The 22396-nt window shown below is 37.5% G+C and overlaps 1 protein-coding gene across 2 annotated transcripts in view; it reads right to left on the bottom strand.

Moving 5' to 3' along the window:
- Window positions 1-10904: 10904 nt before the first annotated feature.
- C4H3orf52 (chromosome 4 C3orf52 homolog) overlaps window positions 10905-22396 on the bottom strand; it is a 47897-nt gene continuing 36405 nt past the window's right edge. For both annotated transcript variants that reach the window (XM_007493661.3, XM_007493660.3), the window contains 2 exons: window positions 18100-18281; window positions 10905-14220 (listed from right to left, as the gene is read on the bottom strand). In XM_007493661.3, the coding sequence (XP_007493723.1) occupies window positions 14219-14220; window positions 18100-18281 (184 nt within the window). In that variant the 3' untranslated portion in view covers window positions 10905-14218. The remainder of the gene's footprint in view (window positions 14221-18099; window positions 18282-22396) is intronic.

Here is a 22396-nt window from a genome sequence, read left to right as displayed (position 1 = left end):
AGAACCAACTTGCATGTTGTTGTTTGCACTAGACTGTTCATTTAGAGTCTACATCCCTAGCCAGATACGTTTGACCCATGTATTCAAGCAGATGTTTTTCCTCGGGGTTTTTATTCCCACAGTGTTTCCTCTGAATGTGGATAGTGGTTTTTCTCATAGATTCCACCAAGTTGTTCAGGATCACTGCATTGCCACTAATGGAGAAGTCCATCACATTCGATTGTACCACAGTGTTTCAGTCTCCGTGTACAATGTTTTCCTGGTTCTGCTCCTCCCACTCTGCATCAATTCCTGGAGGTTGTTCCAGTCACCATGGGATTCCTCCACTTTATTAGTCCTTTGAGCGCAATGGTATTCCATCACCAACATATACCACAATTTGTTCAGCCATTTCCCAATCGACGGGCATCCCTTCATTTTTCCAATTTTTTGCCACCGCAAAGAGTGCAGCTATGAATATTCTTGTACAAGTCTTTTTACTTATTATCTCTTTGGGGTACAAACCCAGCAGTACTATGCCTGGATCAAAGGACAGTCTTTTAACGCCCTTGGGCATAGTTCCAAATTGCCTTCTAGAATGGTTGGATCAATTCACAACTCCACCAGCAATGAATTAATGTCCCGACTTTGTTACACCCCGTCCAGCATTCATTACTTTCCTTTGCTGTCATGTTAGCCAATATGCTAGGTGTGAGGTGATACCTCAGAGTTGTTTTGATTTGCATTTCTCTGATTATAAGAGATTTAGAACACTTTTTCATGTGCTTATTAATAGTTTTGATTTCTTTGACTGAAAATTGCCTATTCGTGTCTCTTGCCCACTTATCAATTGGAGAATGGCTTGATTTTTTGTACAACTGATTTAGCTCTTTATAAATTTGAGAAATTAGACCTTTGTCAGAAGTTTTTGTAATGAAGATTGTTTCCCAGTTTGTTGCTTCCCTTCTAATTTTGGATGCATTCGTTTTGTTTGTACAAAAACTTTTTAATTTGATGTAATCAAAATTATTGATTTTACATTTTGTGATTTTTTTCTAGCTCATACTTGGTTTTGTGATATTTATTGGGAAAAGATTGAGGGGATAGAAAATCAGGGGATAACGGGAGGTTTGTATCAGAGTATGGAGGAGTTGAGGGGAGAGAGGAATATTGCTGCTGGTGAGGCAAAGGAGATAGATGCCCTCTGCTGAGAGGAAGCAGCAGGGGTCTGATAAGGAGTGTTGGTCATTGAATGACTGAACTGATGTTCAGCTCCCTCTGTGCCCCAGAAAAGATAGTCCACTTATCTGACTGCAAATTCAAATGAGATAAAGTTTAATAATGGATTTTAGAGGTATCAGGAAAAAGGGGCAAGGAATGTACCTAAATAAGGTTGGAGTCTTCCTCAGCTTTGGAGCTAAGGCCAGGCCTCAGAGGCTGGTGGAGGGTTTCTCCAACTCCCATCCTCTGCACTAGTTTTGTCAATTTCAGAATCTTAGCAGTAGACAGAAAGCAACAAGAAAGTCTGACCTTCAGAGCTGGTTGGGCCTGTGTCTTCAGGCTGAACCAAGAAGAGGCACTCCAAATCCAGACTGGGAAGCCAACCCTCCTCCCACCTCCAACACCAGGAAGGAAATGAAGCCTGGAAGGAAGGAAGTACTAGTCACAAGACCCAACTGCCACTCTCAGTTGCCCTTCCCCCACCAACTGTCAGTCTTGTTTCCTTTCCACAATCGTCCCCTTTTTTTGTTGCGACCTTCCCAAGGTCACTTATTTTTATTATGGTTACCAATTTACTAAATCTACTCTAAGGAATTCTTTGCAGGAAAGTTTAGGTAAGGGTAGTTTGGGGTTTTACAATAAATTCAGTACAATAAATGTTTAAACACAACCATTACAAGAAATTTGAATTAAACCAAATTAACTAAAACAAATAGTTTTCCGATTTATACATATATATTAATATTTGCAGAGTATCTTATCTATGTATCTATCTATCTATATCCATTAAACACAATTTCAGCATCCACTTTACAATAAACAAATAAAAGTTTACTATCTATCTGCAAATGCAGGCTAAGTCTATTCCTATTTATAACTAATTCTCTATGCTATGTTTAACTTAATTTACTCCTAATCTATTCCCTACTTATAACTATTACCTATGTCAAATTTATAACTTAATCTTATGTACAACATATATACATGCTATGCTAAATATTTACAAACTCTATCACTATGTTACTAACCTAATCATAATATATACATTATTTATAGAGATTATTTACATATAATACAATAATATACATTGTTCTACATCCTGATGTCAGTCAACTAGAAATATCTATTGATCTTTCTATTTGCCCAAGACCTTCTGGAACTCACTATATACATATATACATTTTGCAATAAGTACAATTTCAGATACTTGTTTATTTAAACAAGGTCTCTCAATATGTCAGTTTGTGATTTTGTTTTGTGTCTAATAATGTTGTGTTGAATTAATACTTATCAAGTTTCTTCATGTTTTCACTTCTCATGTTGACTGATGGATCTCTTCTTTCTTCTAAGTTATGTAGTGATGCATGCTATTTCCCTAATATGTGAAATTACTTTTGTTTTATTATTTCAACACACTCAGTCTTACATATGTCTCATTTTCCATCTGTCCTCTTCTTATATAAACAAATTTACAAAGTTCAAAGTCTTAGCTGTCCATATCAGCTTTTTTTCTTTGTTTCTTTTCTGTAGTAGATATTAAATAAATTTACAAAGTTCAAAGTCTTAGCTGTCCATTTCAGCTTTTTTCTTTGTTTCTTTTTTGTCTTTAGCTGCTTTTCTTGACTCTTTTCCTCTGGGTTGATTTAGAATCTTTTCCTCTGGGATGCTTTTCCTCTGGGATGCTTTTCCTCTGGGCTGGAAAGTTGTCTTGAACATTATGTGTCACTATTATTTCTTTGTAGTGTACTTTTTGATGTTAATCAGTTTTTGTTTTCATTTATCAACACTATCTTTTGTTTAATTATCTTATATACCTGTTACAATGATTTTAAATTTTCTGGTTTTATGTGGGAACAGTAGAACCATGAGTCTTTCTCTGCAGCTTTTATAGCTGTTGGTGTAGTAAGCAATACTTCATGTGGTCCAGTTCATTTTATGTCTGTAGACAATTTTCTATTGAAATTTTTTAAGTATACTATGTCTCCTGGTTTAATGTTGTGCAAATTGTAATATAGGGGTACTGTTTGTTGTATCAAGCCCATTTCATGCAACACTGCTATTCTTGTTTGTAAAGCTTGTATATATTTTGTTAATTAACAGTCTAGTTTGTGAGAAGTTCTACATCAGAGTAAGGATGATGTGATAGGATCATTACATTGTTTGCTTCTTCTTTTGTTTGTTTTCTATCAGGTATATGATTTTGTTGTACTGCTAATTTAGTGTCTTTTCCCTCTTCCTCATACTTTTCACAAAGTTCTTGGTAATTCTTCACTCCCAATGCTGCCAGAATTTCTTCTAATGAGATTGTGTAGTTTATGTCCTTAACTAACTCTTTTGACAGGATCATTTGTTCTTGATTTGAGTTGTTAATGTAATCATCTGTCTCCCCCTCTTGTAAAGCTTTGTGATCTTGATTGTAAAGTTTGATATATTCATAAGGTTTTTGGTCGTCTTCATTTTCTGAATCAAACATTATTGAATATAGTGATTCTGTGTGATTCGTGTCTTGCACTAACTCTTGCTTGGTGATTTCTATATTCCTCAAGTCTTTTGCAAGCTCTTGCCTATTAGTATGCTGAACTCTGTGTTATGTGTTGATAAATTTGGTTCTTGTGTGTTTGTTCCTTCCTGTGAATCTGCTATCATATCCCAGTTTTGTTCTTCAGCTACAGATTTTTCTTGTTGCTTTGAACATTCATTTTGCAATCCATCATCAGTTTGCAAGGGAATTGCATTATCATGGAGACTTAAGGAAGGCATAATAATGTTTGTGTTTGCTTTTTCTTGTGCAGTTACTATTGGTTGGAATTCTTCTGCATAAGGATTTAAGGTTGATTTTCCATTATGTCATTGGTATTTTCTTTTGTAATATCATCCCTGCCTTCAGTGTCATTGTCTGCGAGAGGTCTGCTAATTTGAATGTTTTCTGTTATTACATTTTCCTCCCCATTGAACCCTTCTGTTCTTTGCTCATGTGCTTCAATTAATTCATTTGCAGTTTGTGTATTACAGACTGTTGCCAGTTTTGTTCCTTCTTCTTTCTTTATAGCTTGTTCCACTGTTCCAAAAATTTTCTCTTTAATCTGTTACACCATTATCTAATTGGATTTCTTCTTCTGTCTGTTCTTTAGTTTTATATTGTGCTTTTGCAACCTCAAGTTCTATTTGCATGTTTCCTTTTCATGTTTCCCATTTCCTTTCCCATTTTTTTCTTTTTGATGTTACTCCATGCACCTGGCTTCATAACTGACTTTATTTGGCAGCACCTGAGACTACTTGCAAATAATGTGGTTTCACTCCTTGTTGGATGTATTTATCCATGGTTTCTAAATTTGGTGCTTGCAATGAATTCTTGCAATTATAATTACAACATTTTATATTTGTTTGTGTATTATTGCTGCTATACTTTATATTGCTTTTCCAGGACCTCTGTTTGTTATTAGCTTGGAATAATTGTGCCTTTAAATAACAGTCTTGAACTATGTGACCCATTTTTCCACAGAGGAAACATTTGAGTACATTTCTCTTTTGATTGCTTTGTGTATAATTTCTTGTGGGTTTGTATAATTGCAGAGTGGCTAGATTTTTTATTTCTTCAATTTTTTATGTTTACTTGTGCTATTTGCCTCCTTGAGCTTGGCTTAAGTTCTTTTATTATTTCATCCTTTTCCTCTAAGATTTCTTTATGACCTGAAAATATGTAAGTAGCAGTTTTTCTTAAATCTTCCAGATATAGTGTTTCCCAGTCTAGGCACTGAAGTTTAAAATATGATCTTATAGGTGTGTTACTGCCTTTCACAAATTGTCTCCTTATGTGGTAGACATTTTGTTCAGTGAAATTTTCAAATCCAAGCACATCCTCTGCTACTTCAATCAATCTATCAAAGAACTTTAATGGATGTTCCCCACTTTCCTGTCTCAATTTCTCAAATTGTTCCCAAGTATCTGGTCTTTTTGAAAAACTTTTCATTGCCTCTAATAGATCTTGTCGGGCCTTTCTTAGGTAACATAGATTTCCAATATTAGATAGCTCTAAGTCTGTTCCTTCCTCTGGCCATGATGTTAAATTTGGATTGTTCCTAGTTTCATCAATGAATTGTTGTTTTTCCCTTATTGAAAATAATTCTGAGAGAAGAATTTATAAGTGTCTTGGAAATCTGGATCATAAAGTTAAATTGCTCTTTTTAAATTCTTTCAAAAATCTCATCGGTTTCCTTTCCACAGTTTTAAAGTCTTTCCTTTCCCAAAGATCTGACAAGTATACTATTCTGTGTTTGCCTAATTTGCTGATAGTTTCCTTCTTTATATTCAGGTCATTCACCCATTCTGAGTTTATCTTGGTGTAGGGTGTGAGATGTTGATCCAAACCTAATCTTTCCCATACTGTCTTCCAATTTTCCCAGAAGTTTTTTTTTTTTTATCAAATAGTGGGTTTTGGTCCCCCAAACTGGAATCTTTCAGCTTATCATAGACTGTCTTGCTGAACTCATTTACCCCAAGTCTATTCCACTGATTCTCCTTTCTGTCTCTTAGCCAGTACCAAATTGTTTTGATGACCAATGCCTTATAGCATAATTTGAGATCTGGGACTGCAAATCCTCCTTTCTTTGCATTTTTTTCATGATTTCCCTGGATATTGTGACTTTTTGTTCTTCCAAATGAACTTTGTTATGGTTTTCTCTAATTCAGCAAAGAAAGTTTTTTGGTAGTTCAATGGGTATAGCACTAAATAAGTAAATTAATTTGGGCAGGATTATCATTTTTTTTATTATGTTAGCTCATCCTACCTATGAGCAATCAATGTTTTTCCAATTGTTTGGATCTAGTTTTAATTGTGTGGAGAGTGTTTTGTAGTTGTGTTCATATAGTTCCTGTATTTGTCTCAGCAGATTAAGTATTTTATATTGTCTAGGGTGATTTTAAATGGAATTTCTCTTTCTAATTCTTGCTGCTGAGATGTGTTGTAGATATATAGAAATGTTGATGACTTATGCGGGTTTATTTTGTATCCTGCGACTTTGCTGAAGTTGTTGATTATTTTGACTAGCTTTTTGGTTGATTCTCTAGGATTCTTTTAAGTAGACCATCATATCATCCACAAATAATGATAGCTTGGTCTCCTCATTGCCAATTTTAGAACCTTCAATTTCTTTTTCTTCTCTAATTGCAACTGCTAGTGTTTCTAGTACAATTTTAAATAATAGAGGTGATAATGGGCATCCTTGTCTCACTCCTGATCTTATTGGGAAGGATTCTAGTTTATCCCCATTGCAGATGATGTTGGCTGTTGGTTTTAGATATATACTTTCATTATTTTTAGGAAAGGCCCTTCTATTCCTATACTTTCTAGTGTTTTCAGTAGGAATGGGTGTTGTATTTTATCAAAGGCTTTTTCTGCGTCTATTGAGATAATCATGTGATTTTTGTGGGTTTGCTTGTTAATATGGTCAATTATGTGGATGGCTTTCCTAATATTGAACCATTCTTGCAATCCTGGTATGAATTCTACCTGGTCATAGTAAATAACCCTCGTGATGACTTGCTGGAACCTTTTTGCTAGTATCTATTTAAGATTTTTGCCTCTATATTCATTAAGGAGATTGGTCTAAAGTTTTCTTTCTCTGTTTTTGACCTGCCTGGCTTTGCAATCAGTACCATATTTGTGTCGTAAAAGAAATTTAGTAAAACTCCTTCTTTGCTTATTCCGTCAAATAGTTTTATAATACTGGGATTAGTTCTTCTTTGAATGTTTGATAGAATTCATTTGTGAATCCATTTGGGCCAGGCAATTTTTTCTTAGGGAGTTCTTTGATGGCTGGTTCAATTTCTTTTTCTGATATGGGGTTGTTTAGGTCATTTATTTCTTCCTCTGTTAGTCTGGCAATTTATATTTTTGTAAATATTCATCCATATCACCTCAATTGCCATATTTGTTGCCATATAATTTGGCATAATCGTTTTTAATGATTGCCTTAATTTCCTTTTCATTAGAGGTGAGGTCTCCCTTTTCATCTTGGATGCTGTCAATTTGGTTTTTTCTTTCCTTTTTTTAATTAGACTGAGCAGTACTTTGTCTATTTTATTTGTTTTTTCAAAGTACCAGCTTCTAGTATTATTTATTAAATCAATATTTCTTTGACTTTCAATTTTATTAATTTCTCCTTTGATTTTTAGGATCTCTAATTTAATCTTCATCTGAGGATTTTTAATTTGTTCACTTTCCAGTTTTTTAAATTTGCATGCCCACTTCATTGACCTCTACCCTCCCTAATTTGTTAATATATGAACTCAAGGACATAAATTTCCCCCTGAGTACTACTTTGGCTGTATCCCATACATTTTGAAAGGATGTCTCATCATTATCATTTTCTTCAATAAAGTTATTGTTTCTACAATTTGTTCTTTAACTGGTTTTGGAGAATCATATTGTTTAATTTCTAATTTATTTTTGATTTACCTCTCCATGTACCCTTACTAATTATCATTTTCATTACATTGCGATCTGAGTAGGTTGCATTTATTATTTCTGCTCTTTTGCACTTGTTTGCAAAGTTTTATGTCAATTTTTGTGAATGTACCATGTGCTGCTGAAAGGGTGTATTCCTTTTTGCCCCTATTTATTTTTCTCCACATATCTACTAACTCTAATTATTCTAAGATTTCATTCACTTCTCTTACCTCTTCCTTATTTATTTTTTGGTTTGATTTATCTAGTTCAGATAGGGAAGATTCAGGTCTCCCACTAGTATAGTTTTTCTCTCTATTTCCTCCTTTAGTTCCACTAGTTTCTCCTTTAGAAATTTGGATGCTCTGCCATTTGGTGCATACATGTTGAGTACTGATATTTCCTCATTGCCTAAACTGCCTTTTATCAGGATGTAATTACCTTCCCTATATCTTTTAACTAGATTTATTTTTACTTTGGCTTTGTCAGATATCATGATTGGGACTACTGCCTTCTTTTTTTATCAATTGATGCCCAATAGATTTGGGTCCATCCTCCTACTTTGACCCAATGCATATCTACCTTCCTCATGTGTGTTTCTTGTAGACAGCATATGGTAGGATTTGGGATGTTAATCCACTCTGCTATTCACTTGCGTTTTATGTGTGAGTTCATTCCATTCACATTCAGAGTTATGATTACCAGCTGTGTAGTTCTCAGCATTTTGATTTCTACTCCTAGTTCTGCCTTTTCTTCTTTCACTATTTCCTTCCACACCAATGTTTGTTTTTAATCAGTCCCCCTAGTTCCCACCCTTATTTTATTTCCCTTTCTACCCCTCTCCCTTCTTATTCCCCACTTATTTTCTTTACAGTACTTTTAAACTACCTTCCCCCACCTTCTCCCTCCCTTGTACTGCTTTCCTCCCCACCAGTCTGTTTGTTACCCTTCTACTCCCCTATAGGGTGAGAATCTATTCTCTGTACCAATGGATTGAAGTGTTCTTCCCTCTTTGGGTCAATTTCAATGCACGTAAGAGTTGAGTATTTCCTATCCCCAACCTCTTTACCCTTCCAGTATATTGTTATTCTCCCCACTTCCGCCCTGAGCTTCTTTGTGACATATAAATTTACCCCCTTCAGTTTCTTTTTCCATTTCTTTTAGTATTAGCCTCTTTTTTTAGCTCAGGTGTTTTTTTGTTGTTGTTTTATTTTGTTTTTCTTTTTTCCCCTCTTTTTTAATTACCTTTTGATGATTCTCTTGAGTTTTGTGTTTGGACATCAAATTTTCTGTTCAGGACTGGTCTTTTATTTATGAATGCTTGGAATTCTTCTATTTTGTTGAATGACCATACTTTCCCCTATAAGAATATAGCCAGTTTTGCTGGGTAGTTGATTCTTGGTTGTAGACCTAATTCGCTTGTTTCCAGAATATCATATTCCATGCCTTTTGGTCCTTCAGTGTAGATACAGCCAGATCTTGTGTTATCCTCACTGTGGTTCCAAGGGATCTGAATGAGTTCTTCTTGGCAGCTTGTAAATTTTTTTAAAAATCTGTTAGTTCTTGAATTTGGCTATAACATTCCTGGGTGTTGTCAGTTGGGGATTAAGTACAGAAGGCTGAACTGTGAATTCTTTTTATCTCCACTTTTCCCTTTTGTTCTAGAATATCAGGGCAGTTTTCTTGGAGAATTTCCTGTAGTATTATGTCCAGAATTTTTCTTTTGTCATGGTCTTATGGTAGACCAATGATTCTTAAATTGTCTCTCCTCAAATGATTTTCTAAATCTTCTGTTTTGAGAATGAGATGCTTCATATTTTCCTCAATTTTTTTTCTTTCTTTTGGTTTTGTTTTACAGTGTCCTGCTCAGCCTTGTGAGGTCATTTAATTTTTCCAGCTGCTACTGGAGGCTCAGAGCTCTAGGTGGGGGTTAGGGGGGAGTCCTGGGACCTTTCTTCTCCCTTCCCCTTAAACCTGAGTGTTCTCGAATTCCGGCTTTTGGGGGGAGTATCTTTTGGTTCTGTCTTGTTGTTAGGTTTGATTTTTCAGTCCTCTGGGAGCATTTAGTTTGTAATTGGTAAGGAAGGGTTTTCAGAGGTCTGAACTTTCGCTGCCTCTATGCTGCCATCTTGATTCCTGAACCCCAAACTTCTAGTCTTTGGGTCTGGCTCTCAATCCATTGAGCTATTCAGCTGCTCCATAAATTTAATTTTTATACTATTATATTATATATTGAATACATTTAAAATATTAAGTTCAAAATAAATATATTTCAATTATATATATTTAAGTGACATTGTATTTATACTTTAGAGTTTTGGAAGAAAAGGAAATAATCTCATCTCTTGTGTCATGTGAATTTAGGAAGGGGGAAAAGATTTATACAAAGGGGGAAATCGCAATTTAATAAAAATGAGTTTATTTACAAAGAAAGGAATGATGGGAAAGGAAAAGGGGAAAGGTTTGCATCTGACTATTTGCTCAAGATATTTAACCACTATAATTAATTTCCTAAACTAACCTAACTAACTAAAGATTATTAAGGATAAATCCAACAGGAATCCAGAATCTCACACACAGAGTCCTGGGTAGGCCAGGTAGCAGGAATCCAGCTGTTGAGTCCTCAGATGTTCCAGGAAAGAGAAAAAGGCTCCTCCAAAATCATTCTGTCCACCAGAATGCATTGGGGAAACTTCCTTTTCACCTTTTGATCTTATTCTCAGGCAGTCAGCTTATAAGATGAGGTTATCCAGGGAGAGTCCAGATCTACACCCTTCAGGCTTGACCTTCTGCTCCAGACAGACAGTTGGGAACCTGTCCCTTCAACAGTTTGGAACTCTCACTCAGCCAACTCTTGGAGAATTCTGAGGCTTGAGGGCCATCAATCAATTTCTTTGCAGTTTCTGTGCACTTGACAGTTACTACCTATGTGATCTTAGGTAAGATGCTTAGTCTTCCTGGACCTCACTATGCTCTTCTATAAAATGAGACCTTATTTACATATCACAGATTTATGAAGACTTTCAAGGTTGACAACCTCTATAATCCCTTCTGGCCCTCTATCTAGATCTATGGACCTATCTATGACTTTATGACTATTCTACTCAGGGATGTACTGACTAGCTCTACTGGCTTGAGAATCTGACTTAAATTTTCACTGTGAGAATTTGTACCTCAGAAATGGGCAAACACTACAAATCAGGGCTTGGTTCATTACTTTGTTGTCTAGATTTAAGAAAATGATGAAGAAAGTAAAATGTAGATTGAACTTGAGTGTACAATTTATTGTTGGAGAGATGGTTATTAAACATTTATCAACACATTGCTGGCCATATTGTAGCAATAACATATATTGATTGTTGTGCTTAGAAAATACTCTACTAATAGGCAACATTTTAATTTTTTTAGCAATATTTAACAATTGGTGATGTCTGGGGGAGAGGTGGTTTAACTAAGGAAGTGCTAAGCATCATATGATGGTAGAGAACGGTACAGGGCCCAAAGAGCAGAATAACTTGCACAAAATGACTAAACTAGAATTAAAGTTGCACACCCCTCCCCAATTTCCAAACCAAATCACTTTCCCCAGCAGGGTTTCAAAAACCATGGTCAACATGCAAGGGAGATAACTTTGAACAAGGAAAGCCTTGTTAGGATCCCCCAAACCATATTTTTTAAACCCTTAACTTTCCCTTAGAATCAATACAGTGTATTGACTCCGATACAGAAGAGTGGTAAGGTCTAGGCAATGGGGGTTAAGTGACTTGCCCAGGGTCACACAAGTAGGAAGCGTCCCCCAAACCACAATAACACATTTTTAAGTGATTTATTCAATTAACTGAGAAGTCATATAATATACAGTAAAAAGTAAATACACAAATTACAAAACAAAAATATAGATTTTATTACTAATAAATATGACAAAAAGTAATTGAAGTTGGAAAGAAGATAGCTGTTAAGTTGGAAATAAATGACCCAGTATATCATGCAAGGTTTTTCTAGCATCTTTACATTGTTATCACTGTGTCTTTTTAGTGGTGTCTGATTCTTTGTGGCTCCACTTGGGGTTTTCTTGGTAAAGATATTAGGGGTTTGCCATTTCCTTCTTCAGCTCATTTTATAAATGAGGAAACTGAGGCAAAGAGGTTTAAGTGACTTGCCCAGGTCACACAGATAGTAATGAGGAAACTGAGGCACATACATTTAAGTGATTTGTCCAGGTCACACACCTGGTAAGTTTCTGACATTCATCTATGATACCACGCCATCTTTAATGTGCATAAAAAGCTAGCCAAATGTGAATTCAGTTCTGTAGATACATCTGTTACAGGAAGAAAGAGAAACATGCAAATAGTGAGGGATATGCAAACATTTATCCATCTCCCCATCTTCCCCAGGAGGTTCAATTTAACTTGAAGACAATAAAGATCAGGGATCCTTCATTTTTTAATCATGAAACATTTCTTTGTGGAAAACACCAAAGGAATCGATCTCTTCAGCGATGGGAGAGCACTGTATTGACAGACTGGAGACCCCATTTCCAGTGACAACCAGCAGGAGGTGCTTCTGAGTCACAGGATGATACTTTCAAAATGAATCCAGAGCAATAATAGGAAAAAAAGGTTTCTATTTTGCAACCATGATGACTGTTTACCTCTTCAGGTCAATGCCACTGTCTCAGTATTGTAGGGATATTAAATTACCAACCACGTACGATTTATTTATGAGGTTATCCTGCAATCAACAATAGATGATCTCATTTGCCAAACATTTAAGTTTTCCAAAGTGCTTTACGTGCATTAGCTCATCTGATCCTCCAAACAACTTGTTTTTCATTTATGTCTGACTCTCCATGACTCCATTTAGGATTTTCTTGGCAAAGATATTGGTGTGGTTGGCTCCAGCTCATTGTTCAGAGGAGAAAGCGATTTAAGTGTCTTGTCCAGAGTCAAATAACTAGTAATGTCTGAGGCCAAATTTGCACTCAGGAAGAGGATTCTTCCTGACTTCAGGCCTGACTCTCTATCGGCTGGGCCACTTAACTGCCCTAACAATACAGCGAGGTAGATGCTATTGTCTTCATTTCACCAATACGAGAACTAAGGGCAGAGGCTTATTTCCCAGGGTCGCAAAGCTAATAATAGGTGGGTGGGGTATGAACTCATCTCCCTGACCATCATCCCTAGCATTCTCTCTGTAATTCTATCCTGCTGCTTATAAATATGTCATATGCTTAGTTATTTTTTTGCTACCTCCAAAATATTGAGGCATTGGGCTGCACAGGTAAAGTGACTGATGCAAGAAAGGATGTGCAACGTAGCACTAAAATAGAGAAGTAAAGAGAAAGCTTCGTTTGCATAATAGTGTCAGGTCAACTTAGTGAGTCTGACATATTGATCAAAGTGCTAGAAATTCACAAGACCAAAAAGAAAGTTATTTTTTCCCCTCCATGATGAAAACTGTTTGTTTTTAATTCAGGTTAAGTTCTAATTCCCAAATTGTTGTTGGTCATTTGCTTTTTATTTATATCTGACTCTTTGGGATGCCATTCAAGATTTTCTTGGCAAAAGTATTGGAGTGATTAGTTATGTCCTTCTCCAGCTCATTTTATTGATGTGGAAACAGAGGCAAACAGGATAACATGACTTGCCCAGGGGAACACATCTAGTAAGTGTCTGAAGCTGGATTTGAACTCAGGTCTTCCTGGCTCCTGGACCTGCGCTCTATCTGCTGCATCACCCAGCTACCCCAGTTCCCAAACCCATGTACTAGAAACAATACACTGACATATAGTAGCAAAAGGCTACTCTATGATAGAGCAAAGACAGGGTGTCATAATTCACATGGCAATCAGTGTGCTAGGGTCCCCTACTCTCACACAGGTGATCAGGGCTTTATCATTTAGCACTTTGTACTAGCCCAAAGTACACCAGTGCTAGGAGGTAGATAGTATCATTTTTATCCACTGTCCAGAAACCTACAGGGAATGATTGACTAGATTCTTCCCTTATCTCTGGGAAATTTCCATCTTCTTTCCCAGTGGGGACCCATGGGCCTCTAGTCCCCCACATCATTGCTTACAATCAAGGAGTGAGCTACCACTTGTCTAACAGGATGGTTTCGAATGACCATTGGAAACCCAGCTGCCATGAAAGAAACTTGCCCAGAAATGCTCCAATTTGGCAATAAGGCAGTGGCAGTATTCAGTGGAATGTGTGAACAAGGCTGCGTTACAAGCTTATACAACTGGGGCTGTTCAGGTGTTATTGTACTATTGAGGGGGGCACGGCAGCCAGATTATCTGCAGGAGAGTTCATTTTCTTGCTATTCCTCCCAGTGGAGGGGATGTCTCTGTGGCTTTAATGATGGCTTTTTCTTCTGCCCCATCACAGGAAGAGTCAAGTAGGCTGGCTCTGGCAGGATAAAGGTTCAGATGGACACTGTCAGAGTCTCTAATGAATCTTCAGAATGATGGTGTTAGCAGATTTCTGTCTCTAAAACAAAATGAGTTTTTGCTCTCTGGAAAAGTAACAGATACCAGGAGATTATTGCCTTCAGAAAATGAGGGTCTGACTCTGAAAAGGAAAAGAAACAAGAGAAAAACAATTTTTTATTTTTGTTATTTGTTATTTTATTATTATTATATTGTTATTTTATTTTATAATTTTTTTTAAAACCCTCACCTTCCATCTTAGAATCAATACTCTGTATTGGTTCCAAGGCAGAAGAGGTGAAGTGACTTGCTTAGGGTCACACAGCTAGGAAGTGTCTGAGGTCATATTTGAACCCAGGACCTTCCATCTCTGTGCCTGGCTCTCAATCTACTGAGTCACCTAGCTGTCCCCCATTGTTATTTTTTTAAGGAGTCACTTAAAAAAAAAGATATTTTCATTTTTGATCTTCTTGGTTTCTCCCATTCTCAACTACTTAACAAAAACTAAGTTTCTTCCCCTCCCTTCCAAGAGTCTCAAAAGTTTTAACAGAGTTTTAATTTTTGAATGATAAGAAACTGCACTAAAACTTTTGGGACACATCCTATATGTATTAAATAGTCTATAAAAGCATAATAGTGCATAAAGACCTAGAACCCAAGTCACAACTGGTTTTTTAAATGGTTAGACTTTTTCAGTGCCTAAATGGATGAGTAAAATAGATGATAAAATTTTAAAATAAACTCTAAGCATTCTCATAGAAACAAAAAACAATTTTATCATGTGACTGCATGCACACTATTTTAAATGATAGATCAAAAGATATAAAATTTACATAATATATAGTCAACTAGTTTTTTCTAAATGTCTATTATATATCAGGCCCTGTGGTAGGAAGTGGGCATATTAAAAATGTTCCTGCTCTCAAAAATCTAACTTGTGAATAAATATTTAATCAGAGGCATCTAGATGGTGCAGTAGATAGAGCACTGGACCTGTAGTTAGGAAGATCTGAGTTCAAATCCAACCACAGACACTCACTAGTTGTGTGACTCTGGGCAAGTCACTTAAGCTCTGTTTGCCTTAGTCTAATGGAGAAGGAAATGCCAATGACTCCAATATCTGGGTAAGCTATTGGCTTACCACGGTCCATGGGGTCATAGAGAATGGGGAATGACTAAACTGCCAAAAATAGGCACAAAGTAATTTTCCTCAATAAAAGACATTTTGTGTTGACATGGTGCTTTGCACTTTATAAAGTATATTCCCAATAAACCTGAGGTAGGCAATGCAAGTATTATCCCCATTGTACAGAGAAGGAAACTAAGGACAAGAGAAGTTAAGGGTCTTATCCTTATCAGCATCTTACTATGTTGGCAGAGGTGGGACCCAAACCCAGGTCTTCTTACTCCAGCTCCAGTGTTCCTTCTTTACGCTGTGTCTCTCAAAGTTTTCAGCATTCTTTTTTTACCACCCTTCAGAGACACGCTTAATAACTTATTTTTAGTTACCCTAGGATTTTGCATTCCTTTTGCCCAAAGTTTTCCAGATATCTCCCAAGTTTTTCTCTCTCTGCTCTCATACACAAAATCTTTAATCATCTTAAAAAACAAAACCAAACCCTTGCCTTCCATCTTTGAATCAATATTGTGTTTTAGTTCCAAGGCAGAAGAGTGGTAAATTCTAGGTGATTGGTGTTGAATATCTTGCCCAGGGTCACCCAGCTAGGCAGTGTCCTGGGACAGACTTGAGCCTAGGGCCATCTACTGAGCCACCTAGCTGTTCCCTTAACTCATTAAAACACAAATCTTTTGTCTCCCCTGTGAGGCAAGTGCAAAATGCTGCTATTTCATCTATAAAATATCAATTAAAAGGAGTGTCTTCCTCTCAGTGATGCCTCATGTTTTTGGCTGAGAAGACCCACTGCTCTGTTGACTTGGGTAGGTTTTTCTTGGCAGCATCATGATGCTTAAACAATGAACAGAGCAATACATTCAAGCGTCTGGCATGTGCAAAGCACTCTTGTAGGCGAGAGAATATAAACAAAGCTTTATCAAGGAGCCTACACTCAAGAAGCTTATAGTCTAATGGCATCTGCACATGTTAATTACAAGAGAGAAAAAAGACATGCCAAGGAATGGATTGGAAAGCTCCCTGAGGGCAGGGACTGTGGAAGAGGCATGAAGAGAGAAAGGCTTGGAAGGACAAGCCAAGATGCAAGAGACTAAGCTGGGGACCTGTCTTGTCAATCAAGAGGAAGATTCTAAAGCGGAATGTTCCCAGGAGGAGGGGCAGTTGAGCTGATGAGGGGGAGGGGACTAGGAGGAGACTCTCTTTGGCAGTTGAGGCTGGCTGAAGACCCTGATTGTTTGTCTGGGTTTGGGGCTTTCTGATGAAGGGAAGACCCCTGCGCTCTCTGAGATTTTGACTAACCAAGAGTTGGGGTTTTCCTGGCCACAGAGAGAGAAGAAGGATAAACTTGGCTTTTGAGTTCATTGTCTCTTTCTGAGAGTTTAAGCTGGCCAGGAGAAATTGAGAGACCTTGATGGTGTGAAAAAAGAAAGATCTTAGCTGTTGTCCTCCATTTATCTAACTGTTCCTCTTCTCACCTTTGTTACTGGACTATTTCACAGAGCACATTAGTCACAGAGCAAGGGCTTGATCCTCTGGCCCCCTGGTTGCTTGCATCCAGCTTTTAACAAGTTTCCAAGAAACTTTGTTAATTTTAAAGACTCTAAGAACAAAATTCCTGTGTTTATGATTCATCAGCTTGACAATTTACAAATGTTATTTCATTGTTTGGATTGCTGAAGCCTAAATTAAGCTCAACTGGTATGAAGTTAATCCAAACCAACAGTATTTTGTGGATCTTATTGGGTGTAGCAGGCTTAATTTATTTTAAATTCCAGATAAAATATGTTCTGGCATGAAATGAAGACATTTGCATCTGGGTATCATATTTGCATCTCAAAGATGACTTCTCCAAAATGAATTCTTCACCATATTTAGAAAACAAAACATCTAGCCCTCATCTGAATATTTATGTTGAAAATACTGCTATCTTTTCACTCAACCAAGGTCCTAACCTTTCAATTCTTTTTCTCAATCATCCCACACATCTAATTGTTAACATATCTTGTATATTCTGAAATATCAAAGATATTTCTTACAGCTGTTCCCTCCTTGCAACAGTCTCCTTCAAGTTCTCATTTCTTCATATTTTGTTGTTCATTTATTTCACTCATGTCCAATTCTTCATGACCCCATTTGGGGTTTTCTTGGCAAAGATACTGGCATGGTTTGCCATGTCTTTCTCTAGCTCACTTAAGAGAAGAGGAAACTGAGAGGCAGACAGGGTTAAATGACTTGCCCAGAGTCGCCTAGCTAGCAAGTATCTGACTGGATTTGAACTCAGGTCTTCCTGACTTCAGTCTTGGTGCTCTATCTAGTGAGTCACCTAGCTGTCCATCTTCATATCTAGATTCACAACTTTATATCTAGATTACTGTTATTATAGCCTCCTAATTGGTCTTCCTGTCTATAATCCCTCAGTTTTCCAACCTCTCCTTCCCTCTGTTTGCTTAGAAAAGTTGTATTAAGTTATGGACAACATAAATGGTTTGAGTAGAGTCTTATAATGAGACTGGTTGGCTTGGGAATAAAATTCAGGTCTGCGTGAGGCAGCTAGGTGGTCCAATGGTACCAGCACTGAACTAAGAGTCAGGAAGACTCAAGTTCCAATATGGTCACAGATACTAACTCTGTGACCCTGGAGAAAGTCACTTAAGCCTCTGCCTACTTGAGGTATTTCATCTTTAAATGAGAATAGGGGAACATCATCCATCTCCCATGGTTGCTGTAAGGACAAAATGAGATGATATTTGTAAAGCACTTTGCAAAGCTTAAAGTACTATAAAAATCGTAGTCATTACTATTAATGTTCAGGCTCAGCACCCAGGATTTTGTCTCCATTTGTTTTTATTTTCCCACATCTGCATATTCTGCGATGCCTATTATACTTACAGGAGAGTGTGAGAGAGGCTGGATCAGTCCCTAGAGTTTCACAGCCAACTACACTCTGATCATGAAAATTTTGACGTAAGATGCCCAGCACCAACTCCTTGCTCATCATATACTCCATAAACAGGCCATCCTCTGATGGAGCCACAAAGTTCAAGTGGTATGCCATGGTGGAGTTGTTACTACTGAAAAACAATTCAAAAACCAGAGAGTAAACACACACAAAGAATACAATTGGACAAGAGGCACATTGAATTTTTCTTCATAATAATAAATGGTATTTCTAAAATGCTCTAAAGTTGGAAAAAGTGCTTGATAAACATTCTTCCCCACTGAGACCTCCTACCAATAAACATTGTGAGAGAGATATTATAGCTCTACATTTCCCCATTTTAAAGATGGGGAAACTGAGTCTTGGGGATTGACATTCTTATGGTTTTACAAAATGGAAAACACAAGTTTCTCCCAACCTGAAGTACAAAGCTCCCTCCACGACCTCATGCTACCTACTGTAGTGTATACATGTGGGAAAGGAGAAGTCCCTTCTAGCTCTCAATCCATGGCTCTATCATTATGTACAGGTACTCTACTTTTAAGTTATGACGTACATGGCTTAAGTCATTGCTCTTAATCTTTCTTCAACTTATTTCCCTTGCCTCTAAAACGAGGATACATGTTGAGTGATTCACGAGAGATACATTTGCTGTGGTTCAGTTTTTTTGGATACATCCTACTCTTTGTGACCTTTCCTTGGTAAAGATAAAGGAGTGGTTTGTCATTTCCTTCTCCAACCCATTTTATAGATGAAGAAACTAAGGCAAACATAGTTAATTGTTGTGTCCAGGGGCCTCCAACTAGTAAGTGTCTGAGGCCAGATTTGCTCTTAGGAAAATGAGTCTTCCTGATGTCTGTCTGACCCTACGTTCCATCCACTGGGCCACTTAGCTGCCTAAGAAAGATGCTGTCGAGATGAGTTAATTTGTGGTTTGAAATCCTCTTTCAATGTGGCCTAAATAACCTTTCTGAAAACTCCTATCTCGAAACAGTATTTTAATTCCCATAAGAAGGAATTGGTGGGGGGTTGAGGGAACATAGCTAGGTAGTACAGTGGATAGAGCACTGAGCCTAGGAGTCAGGAAGATCTGAGGTTAAGGACAAACTCAGACACTTACTAATTACGTGATACTAGGAAAGTCAGTTCACCCTGTTTGCCTCAGTTTTCTCATCTGTAAAATGAGCAGAGGAAAGAAATATCAAACTGCTCCAGAGTCCTTGACAAGAAAACACCAAAGATGCATCACAAAGAGTGAGTGGTCACAACTGGAACCAATGAGCAAGGAGCTGAGGCTTAAGATGAACTGGTAAATGGCACCCTCTAGTGGTCACCTTCCCAATGGATTTTTTTCAAACAAAGACAATACAAAATCACAAAGCTTTGGGGATTGTAAAGGATATCTAGTACAAAGCATACCTTAACAAAGTCCTCTCTAAAAACACCCCCCACAAATGATCCTCCAGCTATTGATAGAGGAACTGGGAGCAGAAGCCAGTATTTTGCTTTTTCTTTTGGTACTCTACTGCTTTGTAGAATGCTGGCCACATAAAAGGAGTGCAATCAATTTTTGTTGACTCAAAAGCTTCAGTTTTCCCTCTCTGTACTTCCCTCCCCCAGGAATGAGGTGGCACAGTGGATAGAGTACTGGGCTGGGAATCAAGCAGACTCATCTTCCTGAGTTCCAATCCAATTCCAGATTAGCATCACAATAATTATGATCACATTGTACATAATTATTATTATCACATTTATTAGCTGTGCTACCCTGGGCAAATCACTTAGCCTAATTTGCCTTAGTTTCCTCATTTGTAAAATCAGATGAAGAAGGAAAACGACAAACTTGTGTTATCTTTGAAAACTCCAAATGGAGTCACAAAGAATCAGATACAACTGAAACATAATTGAACAGCTTTCTCGGCCATTGCTTCTAAGCTCTATTCTACATTGGACTTTGAAATCCAATTAACTCGAGTTTCATGTCTCATAAAAACCTCTTCCTTCCTCTAATTATTTTTAACAAGTCAACCCTTTAAGAAAAGCTAGCAGAACGTCATTCTTATCTCATTTACCTCAAGTGCTGCTTGGAGAATCAGATGTAATCATGGTTGTAACATGATTTGTAAATCATAAAGCAATAAAGAAATGGGAGCTGGTGCTGCTTCTGTCAGAGGCTTTTGGCTGGCTGGGAGATTTCCTGTAAGCCATTGGGTAGCTAAGTAGCAACTGTAGCCAGCCAGTTTGAACCTCCTCCAACCCCACAGCATCCTTTACTACCTCTCGCTGATGATCCTATCTATCATCAGTTCTCCCAGAGGGCAATGGATGTTTGACTTGGGGAGACTGTGTGGCATAATGAAAAAAAAGGTTCAATTTTGTCATAAGAAATGATAAACAGGGTAAGTTCAAGAGAACTTGGAAAGCCTTATTATAGGAACTGATGCCAATTGAAGTGAGCAATGAAGACAGTAAAAGAAATATTTTATGATAATCAGTTGTGGACTAAGTTAGTATTACCAAAATAGGGAACCAGATAACCCCAAGGGGCTTATGATTAAAAAATGCTCTCCATAGCCAAAGAAGGAACTGTTGGAATCTGACTGCAGACTGAAGCACGCCATCTTTCACTTCATTTCCTCATAAGATATTTATTGTTATGTGTCTTCTGTCATGGTATGAGGAATATGGAAATGTGTATTTCATGAAAGCAACTGGTTTAACCTAAAGCAGACTATTCACTGCCTCTGGGAGGGGAGGGAGAGAGGAACAGAAAGACTCGGAATCACAAAATGTCAGAAAACAATTGTCAAAAATTGTTTCTACACGTAATTTAAAAAAAAGAAAAGAAAGTTTAAAAAAGGAAAAAAGAAATGAATGATCCTCTACTTTGAAGAATAAAACGAACAAATTTCAGCTGGGAGATGTAGGTTCTAGTTGCAGCTCTGATGCTAACTCTACCCCTACTTTGGGCAAGTGCCTTCCTTTGTCTGGGTCCCATTTCCTCATCTGGGCTTGGACTTGAACTTTCGCCCAACAATGGTACAGACTTTATTACGAAGAGGGTTGGGCACTATCTAAGAGAAGCAAGGCTTTTCATCTTGAAGACTGATGCAGAAGGAAAAAAAAGGGAGCTACAGCTTGGAGTGTTAGAACTACCTATACCTGTTTTTGTTGTGGTTTTTGAGTCATTTCAGTCGTGTCCAACTCTTTATAACCGCATTTAGGTTTTTCTTGGCGAAGATACTGGAGCAATTTGCCATTTCCTTCTCTTACTCAATTTAGAGCTGAGGAAACTAAGGCAAACAGGGTCAAGTGATTTGGCCAAAGTCACCCAATCAGTAAGTATCTGAACCCAGATCTTTGGGCCCACCACTCAACCCACTGAGCTACCCAGCTGCCCCTGAAAAGCTTCTTTCTGAAGGGAGGATTTGGCCATGAGTTAGCTGAGGGAGCTAAGGGAAGCTGGAGGGCATAGATAAGGAGGGAGATCAGGAAAGGCAGATATTATAAACATCCAGAGTTGGGAGATGGGATATCATGCATGAGGAAGAACAAAGAGGCCAATGTCACTGATTCACAGAGTACATAAAGGGGAGGGTGGTTCATGAAGACTGGAAAAGCAGGAGGAGGTCAGATTATGAAGGGGTTTCAAATCCAAGCAGAGGATTTTATGTTTGATTATGGAGATAATAGGGAGCCACTGGAATGTACTGAAGGTGGACTGAGTGACATGGTCAAGCCTATGTTTTAGGAATTTCAATTTGACAGCAGAGTGGAAGATGGTCTGGAGTGGGGAGAGACTTAAGGCAGGCAGACACACCAGTAGGCTAATGTAATAGTCAAGGTGGGAGATGATGAGAGCCTCTACCAGAGTAGTAGTAGAGTCAGAGAAGAGAAGATGGTGCTAGAAAGTGGAAAAAGTAGGATTTGAATCCATATCCTCCCATTTCAAACCACTTTTCACTGTATCACGCTGCCTCTAAATAAAACACACCTTGCTTTCAAGGAACTTATATTCTATAGGGGAGAGAACATATGTGTGTATCTACACATAGATATAACAGTTGTATGTATATCAGATCTATGTCCATGAAAATATAATGAAATGCTCAAGTATCTATCTGATATTATTGATTTGAAAATTCCCTTGGATGATACAGAACACTACTCTTCAATTCCTGCCTATCCTGTGTATCTCTTGTCAACGTCGTCCCATAAATTCACCATAAGGGTCCATCCAACATGCTG

This window comes from Monodelphis domestica, chromosome 4 (genome assembly GCF_027887165.1).
Source record: "Monodelphis domestica isolate mMonDom1 chromosome 4, mMonDom1.pri, whole genome shotgun sequence".
NCBI lineage: Eukaryota > Metazoa > Chordata > Mammalia > Didelphimorphia > Didelphidae > Monodelphis > Monodelphis domestica.
This window is presented reverse-complemented; position numbering and strand designations above follow the sequence as displayed.